The 24,321-nt window shown below is 40.6% G+C and overlaps 1 protein-coding gene across 1 annotated transcript in view; it reads left to right on the top strand.

Moving 5' to 3' along the window:
• CNTNAP2 (contactin associated protein like 2) overlaps positions 1 to 24,321 on the top strand; it is a 2,081,195-nt gene that overhangs the window by 111,844 nt on the left and 1,945,030 nt on the right. Inside the window, exon 2 of the mRNA XM_030203705.1 lies at positions 8,070 to 8,263. Coding sequence (XP_030059565.1) covers positions 8,070 to 8,263 — 194 coding nt within the window. The remainder of the gene's footprint in view (positions 1 to 8,069; positions 8,264 to 24,321) is intronic.

Here is a 24,321-nt window from a genome sequence, read left to right as displayed (position 1 = left end):
GATATAGGACAGAGACATGCTTTTCAGGAAGCACGGCACTCTGACCCTCACCTGGAAGCCCTGAGGCAGATGGCTGTTCAACCAACCAGTGAGACTGGTAAAGATTGTATCCTATGGAAAGGGGACTTGTACAGAGAAACTGATCCTGTTGATCCTAATAGGCCCTGGACAGCAGGCAAGCAGCTTATAGTGCCTAGGGCACACAGATTACAAATCCTACAGATTGCACATGACATTCCACTAGCAGGACATTAGGCGGTGACATGCACATGCGCTAGATTGACCCAGAACTTCTATTGGCTGAGAGTATCTCGAGCTGTAGCTGACTATTGTTGGACCTCTGATGCATTCCAATGAGTGGGTAAGACCCAAGATCACCCCTGAGCCCACCTGAAACTTGTACCCATTATCTGTGAGCCATTTGAGAGAATAGCTGTGAATATAGTAGGGCCACTAGCTGTCCCTAGCCGAACTGGGAAAAGGTATATACTGGCAGTAGTGGACTTTGCTACCAGATGTCCTGAAGCGGTAGCCTTATCCTCCATAGAATCAGAGAAAATTGCCACTGCCTGCCCTGCTAGAAATATTTTCCCATGTAGGATATACACAAGAAATACTCTCAGACCAAGGGACACAGTTTATGTCTGAGCTGATCCAGAATCTGTGGGCACACTGTGGAGTGACATCTGTGTATACCGCCACATATCACCCTGAAACTAATGGGTTGATGGAGAGATTTAATGAGACATTAAAGCATATGCTAAAGTCTTTTGTACAGTCGGGAGAAAGGGACTGGGAAAAGTACTTACCCTACCTACTGTTTGCATGCAGAGAAGTACCTCAGGAGTTACTGAGTTCTCCCCATTTAAGCTGCTTTATGGCTGTAGGATGAGAGGACCTCTTGACCTAATAAGAGAACATTGGGAGGGGAAGTTGACATGTCTGACACCCCTGTTATTGAATATGTAGTTAATATGTGGCAGAGTTTAGAAGACTTTGTGGGCTATGGCAGCCCAAACTAAATGAAAGACCTGGTATGATCATAGAGCCCAAATAAATGCAGTAATCACACACAAAAAATAAGTATTCTTATTACTGCTATAGCCATTCAACATATGTTTAACTGGAAAGGTTTCCACTAGTGGAAATTACTACTGCATTAATGTCTGACAGCACAATGCCGCCAACTAACCGAGTACCGCCTCTGATGGTCTGAAGGTACCTTTCTAGTTAAACATATGTTGGATGATCATACAGCCCGACATAGAAAGATTTATGAGGGCCAGTACAACAGAATAAACTTCAGGCTAACCGGGCAGAAACTTACAATGTCATAAGGTACCTGAATGATACAAAGTATGTTATATATATGGACTCTCAAGACAGAAAGCAGTGTACCTTTCATGTAAATATGTTAAAGGCCTATGAAGATTGCACAGCCTTGGTGTTAACTGTGTGTAGTCTACCAGAAGAGTGTCAGGATAGTGAGTCCATACATAACCTCTTAGCAGAGACATTACCAGGGGGATCTGACACTGAAGAGAGACTATTTAAATGTACAGACTGTGGAGAAGCCTTCAGTCAAAAGAGAGCACTACAAGAACATCAGGAAACATGTATAAAAGACACACATTAAGTATAAGAAAGATTTTAGTATGAAAAAAGAGCTAATGCAGCACCTGAAAAATAGTAAAGAAACTGGAATATGTACAAGTATATAATATGAGAAAAGCTGTATCAATAAATCAAACATTACAGAACATCAGAAAAACACTGATGAGAGAATATCTTCATGTCCTGGTTATGTCAATGGCTTCAACCATGAAAAAAGCTCCACAAAAAAATGCAACATTTCATCCAGAAGAGAGACCAGTTTCAAGTATGGAATATAAGAAATGTTTCAGTTGCTGGAAATTATTCACAGGACATAAACAAACTCTTACTTGTATAGAATTATTCTCTTCTAAATCTGAAAAAATTCTTTTGTTGGAAGGGAAAATATCAAAATATCAGAAAATTCAGAAAGATGACAGACTATATCCCTGTTCTGTCTTTAAGAACAGCTTCCATTGAAAAGGAAAATTGTCAATGCAGTATAGAATCCTTTCAGGGATGAAACCATTTACATGCACTGAATGTAGAAAAGGCTTTATTCATAAATCACAGTTAACAAAGTACTAGATAATCCAATAGAAGTAAAACCATTCACATGTTCTGAGTGTGGTAAAAGCTTCTGTCAGAAGATACTCCTCACTATGCAAAAAATGAAGCATACAGGATGAAAACCATTAGCATGTACTGAGTGTGGTAAAAGCTTCTGTTATATGCACCAGAAGAAAAAGCCAGAACCGCTCTGACACTGAACAGTCGAGATCTGACCAGCAGTCTGTAGAGGCCACAGCCTGGGGTCTCTTTCTTAAGGGGGGAGCTATGAAGAAACAGTGTGTTTTAAGCCTGTACAATGTATTGGATATTTTACCTTAATGTATTTCTCTAGTTTGTTCATCAGGTGGTGCATGCTATGTTTTAAGCTGTTATAAAAAAGTGAATGTTCTTTCTTTAGTTTCACTCAGGAAGGAAGTAATCTACAGTACTGTGAACCGTAAACATTTGAAATTTGTTGTTCTTGGCTCTGATTGGCCCAGGAGCTTTTAGAGCCATGGTAACCCAGATTGATAGAGTTTACAGATGTTTGGAGCATGTAGAAGATGGTAGCTTCCCTGTGAAGGGCTCCAATTCTCAGGCATAGGGGTGCGTTTTTTAACCTTATGGTGACCTTGTATAGTTCTATACACTGAGGAGATTGGGATGGGCCTGGGTTATGTCCTGGGTGGGAATTTTATAATGGCAGCCGAGAACTTTGTCAATAAAATTCCCTCCTGCTCAAGAGTTGGTGAAAGCCTTGGTGATCTTTATTTCTTGATCTAGGTCCTGCAGAATGGGAACTAGGAATTAAGTACAGTGTTTCCCCAACCAGTGCTAGGTCTGAAAGGTTCTCTACTTTTTAGGGTATTTCAGGGCATAATGTCCTTTCTCACCATGGTAGAGACACAAATTCAGAGTCCTACGTCTTTGCTTCTCCTGTTTTGAGATGGAAGAATGATTCACCTGCATGGGTTCCCTGGGATCCAAAGGCAAAGGCTCCTTATTAGGAGGGTGCATGGGTTGCTGGGAACTGGGCACCAGATGGAACACCCCGCAGGAGGATTGCTGTTCCCAGGCTTGTTCTTGGAAGGTAGATAGAAGGTCCCGTTACACCAGCTCATCTTTAATTTGGGATGCCAACCCTAGCCAACTCAAGACCAACTCAAGAGTCTCATTGTGCCAATTTAACTGTGATGCCAAAGTGTGGAATTGGATGGTGTAACTTCCAAGGGTTTGCGACCCCTGTTTCAGCCTAAAGAGTTCAGAAGTGGATGAAGAAGCCTTCCCAGGTTCCTCAAAGATCCTTCTGAATTGCTTAAGAAAGCTGCTAAGGAAATTGAGCACTGGATTGTTCCATTCCCAGAGTGGTGAAGCCCAAGCTAGGGCTTGTCCCATCAGCAGGGAAATTATGTAAGCCACACAGGTCCTATGCGAAGATAATTCCCTTGCTTGGAGTTTGAAAATGATCAGACATTGTTTGATGAACCCTCTATAGGTTTTGGGGCTCCCATCATATCTAGAAGGGGCCACCAGGTGAAGGCTTGATGGTGCATAAGTGGCTGCTGTGAATGGGCTGGATGAAGGCATAACTGGATCTGGAACTGATGTGATCACAACCTGAGATGGCACACATCTATAGCTGGTCTATGCAAGTACTCAGGTCCTGGACTGAACCAGACAGCTGCTGAAACTGAAGGGCCAGTTGATGGAGCAGTTGCAAGGTGGGTGACTCACCCAAACTCAAGGCCTTCACAATCTGTCACAGCTCGGTAGGTGAACTCTTGTACCGCAGACAGGAGAAATTAACTACCCAACCTATAGGCTAGGTATGGCCCCTTCTGGCGACAGGTGAGTTACCCCTAGTGGGGGCCAGATGAGAGGATGGCCCTTAAAAGGGCCCCTGGGAGTGCCTTCATGGAGTCAAGGCAGAGAATGGCTGTGAAAAAAGCCTTTGGGAGAATGGCTTGGCAGAGTCAAGACCAGGACAAAGAAGAAGCCTGAAAACCTGGAGATCAGACACCACTGAAAACATGAATTGGAACAGGCTGGATAGAAGACTAGAACACAGCTAGGACGAAGACAGGAACATGGCAGGGCTGAAGACTGGTACATGTCTGGACTGAAGACTGGAACACGGCTGGACTGGAACTAGAAACTAGAACAGGGCTGAAACGGGAGACTGGAACTGAAGACTGGAACTGGAGACTGGAACAGGGCTGAAACTGGAGACTTCACAGGAACAAGACAGGTACAAGGTTGCAACTCATCTTGGATAAGATCAGGCGACCCATTGTGACGGCACTAGTTGGGAGCTAGGCACTTCTTTAAATACTGTTAGGTCCTCTGCAGGCATTCCAGCATGCTGCTGCTGGTCCTTTAAATATAATTATTCAGAAGCTATCAGAACCCAAGCCTGTGTCCTTATCCTTGAAGGTTTCTTGTTGGTTACTCCTCAGCTTGAGAAAAAGAGAGGGGGGGGGAGATAACAAGGGGATGGATATTCTTCATTGGGGTTTCTTAGTTTGTGTTTAGACCTGAATTCATTATCTGGTCCTGTTATTCTGTTGGATAGTGTGTGTGGGGGTGGGTGTTGGGGGGGACTTCATTATATATGAAAGTTCAAATATGTATCCTCCTTTGATTTATATGCTGCTGCTTCTTCTCTATTAATAAAAATGATTTATACTAAATATAATTCTTCAGCGTGTGCACCTAGTGGGCTGGTGCCGAACTGCATCAATGTCCTCAATGCAGGAGGGGCCTGTCCTATCGAAGGGGTGCCTGACATGTAAGAACTGCAGCATAGGCAGCCTGCCACAACGGCAAAGTGGTCTAGGATCACAGTAGAATTGCTGTGGACACTGACCCTGACACTTCGAGGACAGGTGGTAAGTTGGAGCACGGGGCAGGGCCACAGCCATGACAGCTATATGATAACCATCTTTCACTTAATCTCGACAAGTCTATCACTTATAGGAAACCAGATGTAAATTCCAACTCACATAGACCCCACAACTCTCAGGCAGGCCAGTTACACTAGTAAATTCATTTAGATATCTGGGTGTCTTTCTAGATTTCTAATGTAATCAAGCTGGGCTCCATAAACTAAAATCAATTAAGAAGCCACTTTGCACACTTCAATACATGCATTTATTTTCACGAGTATAGTTTACTGTAACATCATTTATTCTAGACTTCCAAAAATATCATTAAAATGTTTACAAATCTTACAGAACACAGTTACTATCTACTATGCCATGCCAAAAAACATGATCGCGTTACACCATTATTCCGCCAACTCCACTGGTTACCAGTGGAGTGCTGCATTTGTTTTTAAAGTCTTCCTTACTTTCAGAGCATTACATCTTATTTTTCAAGCCTAATAATTTCATATGCACCCTCTCGTCTACTTCGATCACTAAGGGGCCAATATTCAGACTGCGGGATCAATATCATATGACATAGCTAGTCCTTTATGCACTGACTGCGGATATTCAGCAGTAGATAACCAGCTGTCTCCCACTGAATATTCATGGATAGTCAGTTAAACTCTATTTAACCAGCCAGGAGCTGTTCTTGCCTGGTTAAATAGCGCTGAATATTGGGCAGTAAATAACCACCATTTGATCTCAAGCCCAAGGATTGCACTCTATGAATCTACTCATCAATGTGTTTTTTTCTTTGTTTGCCCCTTTTTCTGGAGGTACCTTCCATTGCCCCTCCATTCTGAACTTACTTAGAAAAAGTTCCAGACATTATTAAAAATCATTTCTTCCAAATGGTATTCAAAGGATCGTCTTGTGGTTATAACCTGGGTTTCCATGCTATGGTTGACTACCAACTTCTGGCTGTATATAAACATACATTTTTTTGATATTCTATGGTATGACTGTTCTTCTGTGAGTGTTTTTTTTCTGTTAAATATTTCATTCTTTTGTAAATTTTTAATTTGTTTCTGATGTGTAAATTGCCTAGAACTGATCTTCAGATTGGGCAATATAGAAAGTTTTCAATAAACCATAGCCCATAAAGAGGACACCATAACTGAAAGCAATTGGAAATTAAATGACATAATTAATTTTAATTTCTGGTAGAATTATGTATTACTTAGTATGAGCTTATAGCAAGGAAGACTAATGTTTATTCTAGATGTGGTATTATATGGGAAGCTGTGCAGAAGTTTTATGACTCAGATTTACATTGAAATCTTCAGTTCTTTCTTCTCCCCTTTGTTTGTTTGTTTGTTTTTCTATGTTAAGGCTTTGGCAAGTGCATTATTTCTGTTTTATTTTATAATGTTGCTGCTGTTGTATAGTTGTGTCTGTGTTTTGTTTGGAACTGGGGTGGGCTTGTATATTTTCTTGATAAATATCAAATATTTTTAAAACAACCATTGGAAAATGTGTGCATATACACAAAAGCATTGAATTAGCACATTAGAGATTTATGTGCAATGGAACTAGTAAATGAATAAATGAAATAAACCAAAAGGCTTGAACCACAACCTTGAAGACTAGCCCTCCTGATCACATTTCAAACTTATTCTGGTTTATCCCCCCTTTGTGTTTAAAACTACCATGTAAATCTCAGTTCAAGCATGAACTGTGTCCTATTGTATTTCAGAACAGTTTCCTATCGTTGTGGTTTTGTTTTTAGTGTAGTAACTGAAAAAATTATCACTAGCAGCCTTAGAGTGGAGGCATAACTCAGTGGTTAGAGCAGAAGGTGGGGAGCCAAGTTTCAAGCTTAGTTTTTACATCTCTCTCCCACCCCCTGATGCTTCTTGAGACCTCAGACAAGACATCCTGTCTCAGGTGTAATTTAGGATGTGAACCCATGTGTAAGGGGAAATAACTTGTATACCAAGTCATAAGTCACCTTGACTCTAGATTTGAAAAAGATGAATAATTAAATTCAAATCCAAAAATTGTCATAGGAAGCCTCTCAAGCACTGATTACATTTCCAGTGAGATGCTAGTAGCGCTAGATGGTGTTGTCTGGAAAAGGCATAGTTCTTTGTAGGTTATGATTGTGTCTCTTATACTATCATGAAAATAGCCTAAGGCAGTGGTTCCCAAACCTGGTCTTGGAGACACCCCAGCCAGTTAGGTTTTCAGTATATCCACAATGAATATTTATAAGATAGATTTGCATGCAGTGGAGGCAGTGCATGCAAATCTCTCTCATGAATATTCATTTTGGGTATCCTGAAAACCTGGCTGGCTGGGGTTCCTTCAGGACCAGGTTTGGGAACCATTAACCTAAGGTATAGTGCTTGAGCTTCTGACACCACACTGGTCCTTTCAAGTAACATTTCTTAAATGTCATAAAGTCCAATTATGTCTTGCTTAGTGATTCTTCATTTCAAGTTACACTTATTTTCTCCTAAAATCTGGCAGTGTTACCAACGAGCATGACTGCATGAAAATGATAATTGCAGGTACAATGTCCTATCAATTCATTTTGAAATGCTTTGCTTTTTAACGTGAAAGATTTAAAAGCCTATTCGAAGAGCTCAGATATGGTGGAGTTGCTGTACATTTGTAACAAGTGATGCGGACAGAGAACTTTATGGCAGAATAGGTCAAACCCAGACCAATTACAATTTGACACTTACTAAGAAGATCTAATTAAGATATTATAAAGACATTTGCTCATTAGTAGGATAGCCCATTACACTACATAATTATATCATAAAAAGGTTAAAGGAACGACGTGATCCAGCTGGAAGAAAATTATGAACTCCCAATAGCATATTTATAATAGATAGTAACTCATATACTGCCATATTTTCATAGAACACAGTCAGGAATCTGAACATGCCATGCTGCACCAAAGTGCAATTAAGCGTGCTTTGTAGGTTATCTTTAAACACTTTTGGCATGTAAAAATCTTAATCTACATTTCATTTTGTATTCTCCCAGGGGCTGGAGGCTGGTCTCCTTTGGACAGTGATCATTATCAATGGTTGCAGGTGGACCTTGGAAACAGGAAGCAGATCAGTTCTATTGCTACCCAGGGGAGGTACAGTAGTTCTGACTGGGTGAGCCAGTATCGAATGCTGTATAGTGATACAGGAAGAAACTGGAAACCGTATCATCAAGATGGGAACATCTGGGTAAGTAATTATCAAACCAAGTGCAAGCAGCATTCAGTTGAATGCTTCTATTAAAATATTATTTATCTAGAAGGCTATATACCATATTAACTGATTTATCGGTAATACAGAAAGGAGTATTAAAATGCTCAGGCTGAAGTAATAACAGTATTATATCTTGTATTTGAAGTTAATTCCGTATTCAATTCTTAAAAGAGAAATTGTATTCAGGCTGTTTTTGAACTTACAGAAATTACAATAGAAGGAGCAGGATGGTAGGAACTTCAACACATACAAAAGATATACTTCCGCAAAGAGTATAGAGCAGTAGGGTATACATGCAGATTACTGAACTGAGCGGCATGAAGTGCAGAAATACTAAATACTCTACCACACCACACCACAACTTCTATCTTACAACATTTTGACTGTGATATGAAGTAACAAATAGGCTAGTCCATTCCCTCTCCCCATTCATGACATTTTTGCTATGTTTATCAGTAATTTTGATATACTACCATTTATAGCAATATAACAAAGTGGTTTACAATCAAAAATAAAAGAGAGGACTTCCAGTTGTGCCTCCATGCAGGTCAAACACATGTAAAAGTGCTCCATTTCCCTCACCCCCTTTCTGGTTTAACTGCTGCGGAAAGTCTGCAGTGAAAGCAAAACAGAGATAGAGTGACTCTTTGTGACATGGAGAAGTGGAAAATACCAAAAGTGCTGAAGGGGAAAGGTACTTTGTCCATAAAGGGCATGTATATTCAGAAAGTCGCAAAGCTGGGAGCCAGAGGACAGTCAGTGCTGGCCGGAAGTATGTCCCCTGGGGTCAGCCTGTTGGTGAATAAACCACCTAACTTGCCACCGGATGATCCCCTCATGGTGGTGCTGCAGAGGCAGAGGCCAAAAAGGTAGTGTTGGCTACTATAAAGTTTCATAACTTGAGTGAAAAAGTGGAAGATCTTGAAAATAGGAAGAGAAGATCGAACCTCTGAATATATGGACTACCAGATGGTCTTGAAGAGAAAGACCCGATGCAGTTCATTCAAAAGACGTTACTTGCCTGCTTTCCAGACTCTCCCGCACAGCCAGCCTTTGAATTGGAACAAGCACATTGAGATCTTAGACCTAGGCTGGACCCTAACCTTCAGCCGAGAGCATTCATTATTAAACTACTCCGATATCCTGAAGTGGAACATATCTTAAGAGTGGTTTGTCAACAAAAAGCTGCACAATAGAAATCTTTCCTGATTTGAGTACCTAGACAGTGTGCAGGAGAAAATAATTCTGGAATTATAAACAGGCACTACAGACCTGGGCATTCAAGCAGGAATATAGCTCCCGGCTAAGCTGGTCATCTTTCAAGATGAGAAAAGGAGATTTATGGAGTCTATTAAGGACATCAATAGTTTTATAAAATCCTTGGACTATACTAAGGAGCAGAAAGCAGTATTAAAGGGTGCTAATCGGAACCTGAGCACTACTCCATGCATGAAGTCGAAAGGGAGTTAAATACTCTCCACATGTTAAACTTAAAACACACCAACTGGTTCAATGGGCCAAAGTGGCAGTACTGACAAAAAATAGAAACAGAATGCAGGAGAGGAGCAGTACTCCAGAAGAGGATATGTTGATGGATGGCACTGCAAATACGGACAACAGCGGAGGTGATGCCAAGTATTCTATAGGCCCTAATTGGGACATTCACCCGAACCCCATTCTGGACCAGCAGGAGGGAGATTTCTCTCAGCCTGAATAGGGGAGTGAGATCCGGGCGAAGGGTTATCTGGTAAGAAGTGGCTGACATCAGGATTTATTTGACTTTGGAGAAGAGTGAACATGGATAAAAGGGCAGGCTATGATATCTGAAATGGTTGCAGCAGCTAATGGTGAAAATACTTATTTTGGTAATAAGAGAAGGGGTGAGAGAAGCAGGAGGTCAGGGAACAGACATGTGTTGTGGAAAAGGAGTGTTTAAGATTGTGGAGGGGTAGGGAGGGGAATGGTGGATAGTATTCAAAGGGGAGGTGGATTGTGAGTATGAAAGATGAGGATGGCTGGTGTGCAGGGTGGCGAAAGGAGAAGGGTAAACTAGGTATGGCTAAAGAAGGATTACGGGTAGCTACTTGGAATGTAGGAGGGGTTAATAATCCCATAAAACTTAAGAGAAAAATGAAGCAGCTGAAGGAGTTAAATGTACATATTGCTCTGTTGCAGGAACTGAAGTTGGATTCAAAGGAAATGCTAAAACTTAATAGGGGGACAGTGGAATGCTTTGTATTTTTCTTTGGGGGGATCAAAGTCGAAAGGGGTTGCAATATTGATACACAAGAACTAGCCTTTTATAGAATATGCATTGGGGGGAAAAACACAAGGGAGGCATGTGTGGGTCTCTGGGAGAATAAACACTTGGGAGTTCACCTTAGTGAATATTTATGGCCTAGTGGGGGCTAAAGGGGCGTTCTTCTGGGATCTACTTAAGAAGGTACGAATGCAAGGCAAAGGAGAGCTGATAGTGGGAGGAGACATGAACATTGCTATGGGCAAACTGGACAGAACGCATAAACAGAGCAGGGAGAAACGTCGGGATGACTGGGCCCTGGGGAGATCCGTAGCACTTCATGGCTTTGAACATATATGGAGGGTGTACAACCCTTTGGATAAACAATATGCCTGCTACTCAGAATGACATATGTCTTTTTCAAGATTGTATTACTAGTGGGTGGAAAAGACAGGGGTGGGTAGATGGAGAGATATCATCATTTACCCTATTAGTATCTCGGACCATACTCCGGTTATAGGGAAGGTGCTAGTTCCTAGCCAAGTACCTGGACAGAGGCAGTGAAAAGCAAATGTGAATCCCCTGAGTAAATCCAGAATGAGACAACTGTTACAGCAAAAATGGGAGGAATACCTGCAGTTTAATGATATGGAAGAGGTACAGGTGGGTACTGAGTAGGAGGCAGGCAAAGTCTACATGAGGGGTATTCTTATACAAGAGGCAGCAAGGGTGTGGAGGGCACATGAAAAAAAGACAGGAGGTGTTAGAGAGATTAGCAGCTATACAGAGGCAGCATGAGAAGTACCCCTCTGCAATACTGCGTGATAGACTACGTAGGTTAAAATCTCAACTGGCAGACTTAGACATGGGAAAGATCAAGTATGCCATAAGTAGAACTAAATGGTACTATATGGAAAGGAGGAACAGAATGGGCAAATTGTTCGCTTCGCAGCTCAAAAAGCAAGCCTGTAAGCGCTGGGTGACTCACGATTATCACAGGAACTGGAGAGTCTAGTCTCACAAGACGAGATTGCTAAGGAATTCCAACTTTTTAATAAAACCCTTTATTCTTCTGAATTGCAATGCTTGGAGGATGACTTGAGCAAATATTTGCATGGTCTCTGGCTGCCGAGGGTTGAGGAGGAAGATTGTTTCTCTCTTACTTACCCTATTACAGCAGATGAAGTTAGTAAAGTTATTTCCCATCTTCCAACGGGTAAATTTCCTGGAGAAGATGAACTCCCATCAGAGTACTATAAGATTCTTAACCACCAGGTAGACCCCATACTAGCCAGTATGTTTGAAGCAGTGGGTGAGGGATCTCAACTGCCTCATTCTCTGTATAAGGTGGATGTGATGATTTTGCCCAAACCAGGTAAAGACCCATTGAAGTGCACTAGTTATCATCCTATTACACTTCTAAACTGTGACATGAACATCTTTGCTAAGGTATTGGCCAATAGGTTGGACACAGTTCTTCCTAAATTAATCCACTGTGATCAGACGGGGTTTGTTTAGGGGAGGCAGCTGGGGGACAATGTGAGGAGGGCTATAAATCTTACTGACATAATTGAAAGACGGAAAGAGCAGGCATTATGCGTAGCCATAGATGCAGAGAAAGTGTTTGACAGAGTAGAGTAGAGGTATCTGTTTAAGGTAATGGATCACCTGGGACTAGGAGGGAAGTATGGTAGCTGGGTAAGATCACTGTATGTGGTGCATAAAAGTGACATTATGGTCAATGGGATCAAATCAGCTGAGTTTATGTTGGATAAGGGTACTCATCAGGGTTGCCCTATGTCCCCGCTTATCTTTCCCATAGCCAGTTGCGGCTCATATAAGGCAACAGAGGAAATTGGAGAGTCATGGGATAGGAGATAGTGTCCTATTGTGGATTAAAAACTGGTTAAAAGATAGAAAACAGAGAGTAGGGTTAAATGGTCAGTATTCTCAATGGAGAAGGGTAGTTAGTGGGATTCCCCAAAGGGTCTGTGCTGGGACTGCTGCTTTTAAACATATTTATAAATGACCTAGAGATGGGAGTAACTAGTGAGGTAATTAAATTTTCTGATGACACAAAGTTATTTCAAAGTTGTTAAATCGCAAGAGGATTGTGAAAATTTACAAGAGAACCTTACGAGACTGGGAGACTGGGCATCTAAATGGCAGATGGCATTTAATGTGAGCAAGTGACGTAGATGAAGGATATTGTATTTTTCGATGTGAAGCAGAAGTTATGAAAAGACAACTTTCCCTGTTAACTTAGAAAGGTAGGGTAAGTTAGAGGCAGGGCACTTGAATTGACAGAAGAATCCAGATTTGGTTTCTTGAGTATAGGCCTGAGAACAACCTGCTTTCAGGGCTCAGACTAAGGTGGTAGGATTAGGCATGCATGTAGTGGATTTGATAGATGCAACAGCTTTTGAGATAGACAAGCCAATAAACAGAGCAAAGGAAAACCAAGATTGGGAAAGTACTTCAGAGACAGTTATGTCCAAATCACTACCTAATACGTCATAAGAGAGAGATTAAGGAGATCCTGATAACAAATCAGAACTCAGTATATCTCCAGACTTAAGAAAGGTGCTATACCTCATACATAAGAACTTCCACAAATTAAAAGCATTTTTTTACCATAAACACTATTGACTTCCACAGAGTGACTTTGTTCACAATACACAATAAAGTTTGCATATGTACGTGTATATATATAAACCACTGTTTGGAATGAAAATAAAACTTTAAACAAGATAGAACAACAAAATCAAGTCTTTTGGAACTAACAAAATAGTTGTATGTCTACCATTTGAAAAAAGCTGAAAAATTCTAATGATTGACCTGCTTGGGGGTCAGAAGAATACAGCACTGGTCTCTGTTATGTACTGAATATCCATGCTGATTTACTTAGTGTGGAACTGTTCTCTTCCACTATAAATCAGACTTATAGCCTGTATCGTAAGTGGTGTAAGTGAAAGCAGGACTGTGCCACTTATGATATCTTCTCTTACTACACTCATAAACACGTACATGCCCCCCCCCCCCACCACGTACACACACTCACATAATATTGGTTGACCTATGGACTAAATTCTATAAAAGACGTCAAAATTTGGGCATCATTTATAGAATAGCCCTTAGTTCTGGGATCCATGCCAAATTTTAGGTACAAAGATTTATACCAACTGAAACCTAGTATAAATCCTCACATCTAAATTAAGTACAGATCTGCCTTATTCTATAACACTGCATGCAAATTATAGGAACGCCTCCAACTCACTCATGCCCCTCTCATGACCACGTCCCCTTTTTGGAGCCATGCGTGAATTCTTTATAGAATCACGACTTCAAAGATGCCTGCCAATTAGCACCAATAGTTGATTGTTAGCGTCTAATTATGGGCTCTAATTGACACATTCATCTATTAAATTGTGCGCACAAATTGGGCAAATGCCCAAATTTGCACATGCAATTTTGAGCCCCATAAATAGAATTAGGGGTATGTCAGGACCTGTCGCTACTATGACTTCCAAAGAATGGTGAACACTAAGGATGTGCATTTATTTGAAATGACGTAGGAAATGTCAACAGCATTTCCCATGTCATTGCATCTCATTTTCAAACAAAAACAGGAAGAAAAAAACACACAATTTTGTGTTTTTCATATGTCTTTAATAGTTTGCACTCTTTACGCTTTCCTGATAGTGTGCACATTCCTGAACCATCGCGAGTGTACACAATATTGGGAAAGAGTATACACTCTTTGCAAATGGTTCACATTTTTTTGTAAATAGCATATATTCTTTGAAAAAAAATACACACTCTTTCAAAAAAGCACACACTCTTAACAACATTGCTCTTATTATGAAAAAATGCCACTCATGGAAATAACACAACACGGACATTTTCAATCTGTACATCCCAAGTGAACACTGAGAATATAATAAACATTTCTCTGCTTTATTCTAAATATCTTGAATGGTACAGTGGTGGAAATAAGTATTTGATCCCTTGCTGATTTTGTAAGTTTGCCCACTGACAAAGACATGAGCAGCCCATAATTGAAGGGTAGGTTATTGGTAACAGTGAGAGATAGCACATCACAAATTAAATCCGGAAAATCACATTGTGGAAAGTATATGAATTTATTTGCATTCTGCAGAGGGAAATAAGTATTTGATCCCCCACCAACCAGTAAGAGATCTGGCCCCTACAGACCAGGTAGATGCTCCAAATCAACTCGTTACCTGCATGACAGACAGCTGTCGGCAATGGTCACCTGTATGAAAGACACCTGTCCACAGACTCAGTGAATCAGTCAGACTCTAACCTCTACAAAATGGCCAAGAGCAAGGAGCTGTCTAAGGATGTCAGGGACAAGATCATACACCTGCACAAGGCTGGAATGGGCTACAAAACCATCAGTAAGACGCTGGGCGAGAAGGAGACAACTGTTGGTGCCATAGTAAGAAAATGGAAGAAGTACAAAATGACTGTCAATCGACAAAGATCTGGGGCTCCACGCAAAATCTCACCTCGTGGGGTATCCTTGATCATGAGGAAGGTTAGAAATCAGCCTACAACTACAAGGGGGGAACTTGTCAATGATCTCAAGGCAGCTGGGACCACTGTCACCATGAAAACCATTGGTAACACATTACGACATAACGGATTGCAATCCTGCAGTGCCCGCAAGGTCCCCCTGCTCCGGAAGGCACATGTGACGGCCCGTCTGAAGTTTGCCAGTGAACACCTGGATGATGCCGAGAGTGATTGGGAGAAGGTGCTGTGGTCAGATGAGACAAAAATTGAGCTCTTTGGCATGAACTCAACTCGCCGTGTTTGGAGGAAGAGAAATGCTGCCTATGACCCAAAGAACACCGTCCCCACTGTCAAGCATGGAGGTGGAAATGTTATGTTTTGGGTGTGTTTCTCTGCTAAGGGCACAGGACTACTTCACCGCATCAATGGGAGAATGGATGGGGCCATGTACCGTACAATTCTGAGTGACAACCTCCTTCCCTCCGCCAGGGCCTTAAAAATGGGTCGTGGCTGGGTCTTCCAGCACGACAATGACCCAAAACATACAGCCAAGGCAACAAAGGAGTGGCTCAGGAAGAAGCACATTAGGGTCATGGAGTGGCCTAGCCAGTCACCAGACCTTAATCCCATTGAAAACTTATGGAGGGAGCTGAAGCTGCGAGTTGCCAAGCGACAGCCCAGAACTCTTAATGATTTAGAGATGATCTGCAAAGAGGAGTGGACCAAAATTCCTCCTGACATGTGTGCAAACCTCATCATCAACTACAGAAGACGTCTGACCGCTGTGCTTGCCAACAAGGGTTTTGCCACCAAGTATTAGGTCTTGTTTGCCAGAGGGATTAAATACTTATTTCCCTCTGCAGAATGCAAATAAATTCATATACTTTCCACAATGTGATTTTCCGGATTTAATTTGTGATGTGCTATCTCTCACTGTTACCAATAACCTACCCTTCAATTATGGGCTGCTCATGTCTTTGTCAGTGGGCAAACTTACAAAATCAGCAAGGGATCAAATACTTATTTCCACCACTGTAACTATTTTGTGCTTCACATTCTCAATGCCAAATGACTTTCATGTGCTCTCTGGATCGGTAATCAAAAATCTTACTTCTGAATAGAGGTTGAAAATGGTTGAATTATGTTTAATAATGGCCTATTAGCCTCTACTTGAGAAGTAGTTTTCTACACTGGGAAACTGACAAGAAGTCAGTATGAGTTTGGTGCTTTGGGTGAATGTTTGATTAGGACTTTGTAACTCTGTCGCGCATGTGTGTGTGTGAGATTGTATTTTGTATTGTTTGCCAGTAGGGTATGATCTGCTCCCCTTTCCCTACCTAGTTAAAAATTATGCACCCATATTCTGTAAGCAGGGCCTTCCACATTTCCCAGAAAGTCACTCTTAAAGAGAGAAAGTTAAGTCGGAGAAAAAAGTAAGACTTTACAGGTCATTTTTACCATTTGTAGAGACCTGTATTCACTTCATAGTATTCATGGGGCATAATCACACAATGCCTTCATCACTGTGATTTTTTTCCCCTTTTCTCATGATTAATGATAGCAGGCTCATTCCAGCATTGTTAGTGCTGCCAACTAGGTTGATCATAATTATAATGATAGAAAGAACTAAATAGCCATTATGTACCAAATTACAGTATTGCTATGACAGGCGTTGAATAGTACAGTATTTTTAGTATAGTTTCCAAAGCCCTTGCAGGTTCGAAACAAGAGAGTCCTTTTTGTGCAATGGGACTTTCTGACATTCTCTGTGGGATTTGGTTGTTTCTCATAGAATAGGGGCAGCACAATTGAATGTTCACTATTCACCACTAATTTGTGTATTGTGTTATAAGCTAAATAGCAATTTGATTGATTGGACTTTAAGTGAGATACTTAGCTAAATTGTTTAGAGCGGTTCTTATGTTTATTTAATTTTAAAATATACTAAAACCCCTAAAAATAAAGTTTATCTTAGAATAGCAATTATCACTCTTTGCGGCCAGTTCATATCCTGTATGTAACCAAGCTCCTTGACTATAGTTTGGGGCACAGGTTTCTCTCAGCAAATTATTGTGAAAAATCCAGCAGATTAGAAAATCTGAGAATACATGGATTCATTGGTGGGATGTCACATGAAATGTATGTATTTAGATTCTGCTTATACCTTTTTCAGTTGTAGGTCAAGGCGAATTATATTCAGGTATACCCCTATCTCTGGAGGGCTTACAATGTAATCTTTGTACCTGAGATAATGGAAGGTTAAATGACTCGCCCAAGATTACAAGAAGCAGTGGTGGGATTTGGACACCAAGCCCACTGTCCTAACCAGTAGACTACTCTCCTCCACATTCCTGTATGACACTTAGCTCCTCAGTAGAGAGTATTGAATATAGTTATTGTTTCATAAGGCCTGTGACACTTTTTTACACAGGAAGTAAATCCATGAGCTGAACAGACTGGAGTCGATCCAGAGAAGTAAACTGGATTAGAAGCTGGTTAAATGGGAAGCAGTGGTGGTAAACATTGTTATATAAAGAGAAAGAATGGGCCCAGCAGTGATGCAAGATCAGCCTGGGGCACAATCATATGTATTATTTTCTTAACCAATATTGCCATTGGGCTACTAGGAAAAGTATTTATAAATATTTATTATACAATTTGAGAGTATAGTATAGTTTATTGAATTTTTACTATGGGTAAATGGGCAGCATGAAGATTATAGAGTACTGAAGCAATCTCCAAAGAGTGACTTGTATTGATTAGTTTGAATTATTTGCTGTAATTTACCTTTATGATTGCATTTGGAGCACCTGTTTGTGTTCTAGTGGTTACAATAATGGGTTGATAATCTGTAGACTACTCATTGTCACCTTGGGCAAGTCACATGGCTTTCAGTTGCTTTGGGTATTCATTTAGCAGTGATGTGCATAGAGCAAAGATTTTTGGTTTGTTTTCAGTTCATTTGGCCATTTTACCTCGATTTCAGACATTTACTCCTGAGTTTGTTTTCCATATTTGTTTAAATAAAAGCTTTTTTTTAACACACATTAAAACTTTTTAACACTTGCTAATCAATTTGACACACATTGTTTCAGAGTTTATCATGTGTTCAATTGATTTAGCTTGTTTTTAAATGAGCTAATGGACACTTATCATTTAGAGCCAGAGATTCATACACAACTCCTCCACATATATTCAGAATTGTCTTATAGTATCTACTTGTTATACTATTATCATGTTTTTCTTTTTCATTATCATGTTACCCAAGATGCTTCTGTAACACTAAATGTCTATTTTTTTTAATATATTTCCACCACTCATGATGTATTGTAAGCCACATTGAGCCTGCAAAGAGGTGGGAAAATGTGGGATACAAATGCAATACATAAATAAATAAAATAAATACCTAGAGGAAATTAATTGGCCCAAAGTAAGGTGCTAAAAAATGCTTAAATAAACAAAAATCTCTTCAAATCACCTTAACAGAGGATTTAGGAGAATAAGGTGTAGCACTTACACTTGGTCCTTGCAGTAGCATTAGCAGTGGTAATAGCAAATTCTGATATTCATTTGTTAGCTTTGGTTCAATTTTATTAAAAAACCTTAGAAATGTAATGCATGAACAATCAATTTAACACGTTAACCTATGAATTAACATGCATAAAGTTGATTTACCCACTTTAGAAAGTTCTAACATGCATTATAATATTGTTTTATGAATAAAAAAAAGTTTGAAACATCTTTTTATGGCTGGATGACCCCTCAAGTGGAAATACAGCAAGACTACTGCTAAGGGTCATTGGCACTACTGTGAGTCTCAGTGGCCAGCAGATAGGAGCAGATGGGGAATACTCATGCCTTGCCAAATTAAAGTACTAGGGAATCCCATTGAGGGAGGGCTTGCTAGCAGGGCTGCCTAAAGACATAGCCAGGCCCGGGTCAGAACTGGACTGCAGCAAGCCACCCCACCCCACTCGCACTGCCCCCTTGCTCCCTTACCTTTCTGTCTTTGCCTCCAAGGGGGGTCCCAGGCCCAGACCCGACACTGGCAAGCCACTTCCTGCGTACCTGCTCCCATGGTCTGTCCTCTCCTGCTAGGAAGTCAGTACCCAGATGATTGCATTAATGTGATATCACACTAATGCAATCATCTGGGTCCTTGGCAGCATGCAGGAGCAGGAGATGACAGACCCAGAAGCAGGTAGTGAGAAGAAGCTTGCCGACGACGAGCCTAGGCCTGGCCCCCTCTTGGAGGTCAGGCCCAGGGAATTTTGCCCCATCCCCCTCTTGGCCCTGCTTGCTAGGGAGGAATTCCTGGTGAATCCTGCTGGGTAGATCAAAAGGGGATTTTGCTCTGGAAATTTTCAGAATAAGAAGGATGAAATTTTTTCCCTCCCTAGCTACAGAATACAATTTACCAAGAAATACTGAGGGGTTCTTTTACTGAACTGTGGTTGTTTTTACACTTGCTTACTTTAACTTAACCACAAAAGTACAGAGCCCACGCAGTAAATACAAGGGTGTAACCAACATCTGCTCTGCATTTACTGGACATGGAAGACACGTACCGCACAAGCAACCATGGTGCATGAAACACATCGCATGTTACTTCTGATGCATGCAATCTGGTTGTTCCAACACTGCCCAACTGTCAAAACAAGATGAAGTGATGTATCCTTCTTTCTCATATCCATGATCATAAGTAATCCCTTACAGTGCCACCCAATCACAAGTACCCCCTTTGATCTCCCCAATCACAGTAACCCTCGTCTGATCCTCTGATTCCCCCAATCTTTCAATAGATCCTACCCCCTGAGATTATCACAACTCTCCCCCCATCCCCAAACCTCCCTGGGACTAAACCTGGTAGTCTATTATGACAGATTGGAAATGGTCCTGATCCTCTCTTGCCCCATCTGGCTCCAGTGTTAGTAGTTTGATGGTACTGCTGCTGGTGGTAATCTCTCATATAAGGAGGGATAGAGATGGCTTATTTTTATTTATTTTTGTTACATTTGTACCCCGCGCTTTCCCACTCATGGCAGGCTCAATGTGGCTTACATGGGGCAATGGAGGGTTAAGTAACTTGCCCAGAGTCACAAGGAGCTGCCTGTGCCTGAAGTGGGAATCAAACTCAGTTCCTCAGGACCAAAGTCCACCACCCTAACCACTAGGCCACTCCTCAGCCACACTATAGATAGATATAGGGCTTAATTTCTGGGGTACCTGCATGCCAGCTATGCCTCTGCTCCACCTCTGTCATACCTGCAATATGCCCATACCTGTGTTAAGCAGCTAGTGCAAAGGTTTTTGTTTTTGTTTTGTTTTTTAAACCAGCTGGCAGGTTTAGTGTGCAGTAGAAATTAGCATAGGTCGATGCTAATGTCTCCCACACAGTAAAACCCACACTAGCTACTTAACACAGCTTAGTAAACTTCTAAGTTAGTAAAATATAATAGATCAAAAAGAAAAATAAATTAATAGATCAAAATGAATGTATTTATAAAAATGAGTTCAGCCCATCATAAAAAGTCTGTAGAGATTCCATATAGGGCAAATCCATAAAACTGTACAGTACTTTCCTTTTGACTCCAGTAATACTATTTAACATTTTAAACAGTGCTAGATTTTCCCATCTGAACAAATAGCTAATGGGTATTTATTTTTATGTAGTTTAAAATATATTAAAATTATCAACACTAATGACTTTACACATTAATGAATAACTAACTATCTCAATCAATTTGAAGTCTCTTCAATAGCCCTTCCATTAATTCAGGAAGTTTGCAATTATAATCTATATTCATAAGGTAAACATACAATTAGTCTCTGTTTTTTTTAATTCCAGTTTCATAAATGACTCCACATTTTATTCATGAAGGAAGATTACATAGTAATGCTAATATTGCACAAGACTTAGACATGGAGGGGCATTAAAAAAAAAAAGTCTAAGTTAAAAAAAATGTCCTGCTAAAAGATCTGCTGTTTGATTATGGCTATGAGATGGATGTTTTTGCACTGAAAATATCAAAATGAATAGCCATTTTCCAAAATAAAACATCCAACTTTTGAATGACAAAAAAAACAAAGACATGCATGTCTGTCTGGCATCATTTTCAAAAATATGGCCACATAGATATCACTGCAGAACAGAGGAGTGACCTAGTGGTTAGTACAGTGGACTGTAAAACAAGAGGTGCAGGTTCAAACCCTACTATTACTCCTTTTTTGGTAAATATGATCCCTCCAGGACCTGAAAAATACCTACTGTACCTGAATATACACCACTTCAATAGCCTTCAGTATAAAGGAAAGTTGGGACACAATTGAAACCAAATGGAAGTCCGCTTTATAAGTGCAAGTATTATTTGTATTCAAATTTAAATCACTATTCGGCTGAATACAAATAATATATTAGACACACTATTCAGGGCCAAATTGGTTCAAATACGAATATTCAGTACAATTCTAATGTTAATCCCAGCTACTAGTAACTAGGGGCCTTGTTCACTATCCTTGCCTCACATTATAAAGGATCTGCCTCCTTCTTTGGTCTTTCTCTTTAGAGACAGTGTAACCCCACCTATATGTTCCTCAACCTGTAAAGAATGAGTAGGTGAAGAAGAAATGGTAACAGGGTTCTAGGATGATAGCTATCTTGGATTCTTACAGCTAGTCACAAGCATAAAATTATGAGTACATCTTGACAGGTGACATCATCGTTAATCTGATCAGAAAGACTTTTCCAGAATGCTCTTCTCCAGTAAACCCTGCTGGGCTAGCCATCCTGCAATATTCAATGGTACGTAAGCAGTTAGTGCCACTGAATATTACCTGTGACTGCCCAGGCAATGTTCAGATAGTGCCAGATGATCCAGGGGCGGAGCCGAGCCAGACCCAGCACTTAAACAGTTGGCAGTATTATTCAGTCCACTAACCAGCTAAGTAAGTGGATAAAATTAAGTCAGCAACAAGGTTGTGCTAATTTTATCCACTAAGCTAACCAGGCACTGGTCTGAACATCGGCTGGTGCCCAATTAACTTCCGGGTGATCTCACATACTTAGATATTCAATGCCAGAGTCCAAACATTTTTCAAGCTAGGCAACCTCTACAAAGTTTGTTTTTTAGTATACAACACAATGTAAATTTAAGCCAACATTATGAGAAAATGGCCACAATTTTTAAAAAAATGTGTCCTTAATTGGCAACTTTCTACTGCTAGGGTTCAACTGGTGCCATTTAGAACCCATTTGCTAGATACCAGAAAATACCTCAGTACGAGGAGGTTCCAGGGATTAAGTCTTTTTTTGGGGGGGGGAAGAAGATGGTCTGAGGCTGTATTTAGTTAGGTGAAGGTGATCTTTCCTTGGAAGGAGACAGACTGCGATGAGGAGGGTGTGCTTGTTGAATGGGGCTTATGATAGCGAGTGAGGGAAAATATGTTGGGAAGCTATGTACATAAATACATAAGTAATGCCACACTGGGAAAAGACCAAAGGTCCATCGAGCCCAGCATCCTGTCCACGACAGCGGCCAATCCAGGCCAAGGGCACCTGGAAAGCTTCCCAAACGTACAAACATTCTATACATGTTATTCCTGGAATTGTGGATTTTCCCCAAGTCCATTTAGTAGCGGTTTATGGACATGTCCTTTAGGAAACCATCTAACTCCTTTTTAAACTCTGCTAAGCTAACCGCCTTCACCACGTTCTCCGACAATGAATTCTAGAGTTTAATTATGTGTTGGGTGAAGAAAACGTTTCTTCGATTTGTTTTAAATTTACTACACTGTAGTTTCATCGCATGCCCCCTAGTCCTAGTATTTTTGGAAAGCGTGAACAGATGCTTCACATCCACCTGTTCCACTCCACTCAATATTTTATATACCTCTATCATGTCTCCCCTCAGCCGTCTCTTCTCCAAACTGTTATCTACACCATCAGGGGTATTTATCCTATTGCAGTTGTTGATATCATTCACAAAGAGGCAAACCTTACCAGACAGCCCTTCAGCAATATCACTTACAAAAATGATGAAAAGAACTGGCCCATGAACCAAATCTTCATGAACCACTGGTAACGCCCCTTTCCTCAGAATGAGCTGCATTTACCACTACCCTCTGTTGCCTTCCACTCAACCAGTTCCTACCCCAGTCAGTCACTTTAGGGCCCACACCGAGGGCACTCCAGTTTATTTATTAGTCATCTATGTGGAATTGTGTCAAAGGCTTCGCTAAAATTTACATTCACAACATCTAGTGCTTTCCCTCAATCCAACTCTGTGGTCATCTAGTCAAAGAAATTAATCAATCAGATTTATCTGAAAAGACCTGCCTCTGATGAAACCATGTTGCCTCAGGCTCTATAATCTGTTGTATTCCAAAAACTTTACTCTGTTTTAAAAGCAGTTCCATTAATTTACTTACCACAGAAGTCAGACTTACCGACCTGTAGTTCCCAACCTCTTCCTTACTTATGCTTTCGTAAATAGGGACCACATCTGCTCTTCTTCAGTCCTCTGGGACAACTCCCAACTCTAAAGAAGTATTGAAAAGACCTTCCCTAAGTTCCTTCAGTCTCCTCTGATTTATGCCATCCGGCCCCTTCGCTATGCCACCTTTTAGGTTAGCCAGATCCTCGTGAACACAGTCCTTTGAAAATCATTAAGGGACTACTAACCCTCCATTCCTATTTGTTTGTCTTCTGTGGTTTTGGTCACATCCCTTCTGTAAACACAGAACAGAAATATATTTTTAAGCAATTTCTGCCTTTTCTTTATCAGCTTCTATATATTTCTTCCCTTCACCTTTGAGTCTCACAGTGCCATTTTTGTACTTCCTCCTATCACTAACATATCTAAAAAGTATCTCATTCCCCCATTTTTACTGTATTGGCTATTTTTTCTTCCATGACTGAAGAAGTGTTTGTTGAGGAGGGGGATTGGATTGGCTTATTTTTTTAAAGACTGCTGACACCTCTAAAAAGACTCCCTGGAACACTGGCATGTGGGTGTCTCATTAGTAACCTGATGCTCCTAGGAAGGAAAAATAATGCAGCTTGGGAATCTGATCATAAGATATGTTATTCATTTACCATGAAAGTTACTAACTTACGGTATTGAGTTAATGCAAGTTAGTGACTCCAACAGTAAATTAAGCTGTGGTATAATATGAAATGTTACCATAGCTTAGTAACGTCCCTCCAAAACTGTTATCTATTTAAATTAAAAAGTGATTAGCATTGTTATTTTGCACA

This window comes from Microcaecilia unicolor, chromosome 1 (genome assembly GCF_901765095.1).
Source record: "Microcaecilia unicolor chromosome 1, aMicUni1.1, whole genome shotgun sequence".
Lineage (NCBI taxonomy): Eukaryota > Metazoa > Chordata > Amphibia > Gymnophiona > Siphonopidae > Microcaecilia > Microcaecilia unicolor.
This window is presented reverse-complemented; position numbering and strand designations above follow the sequence as displayed.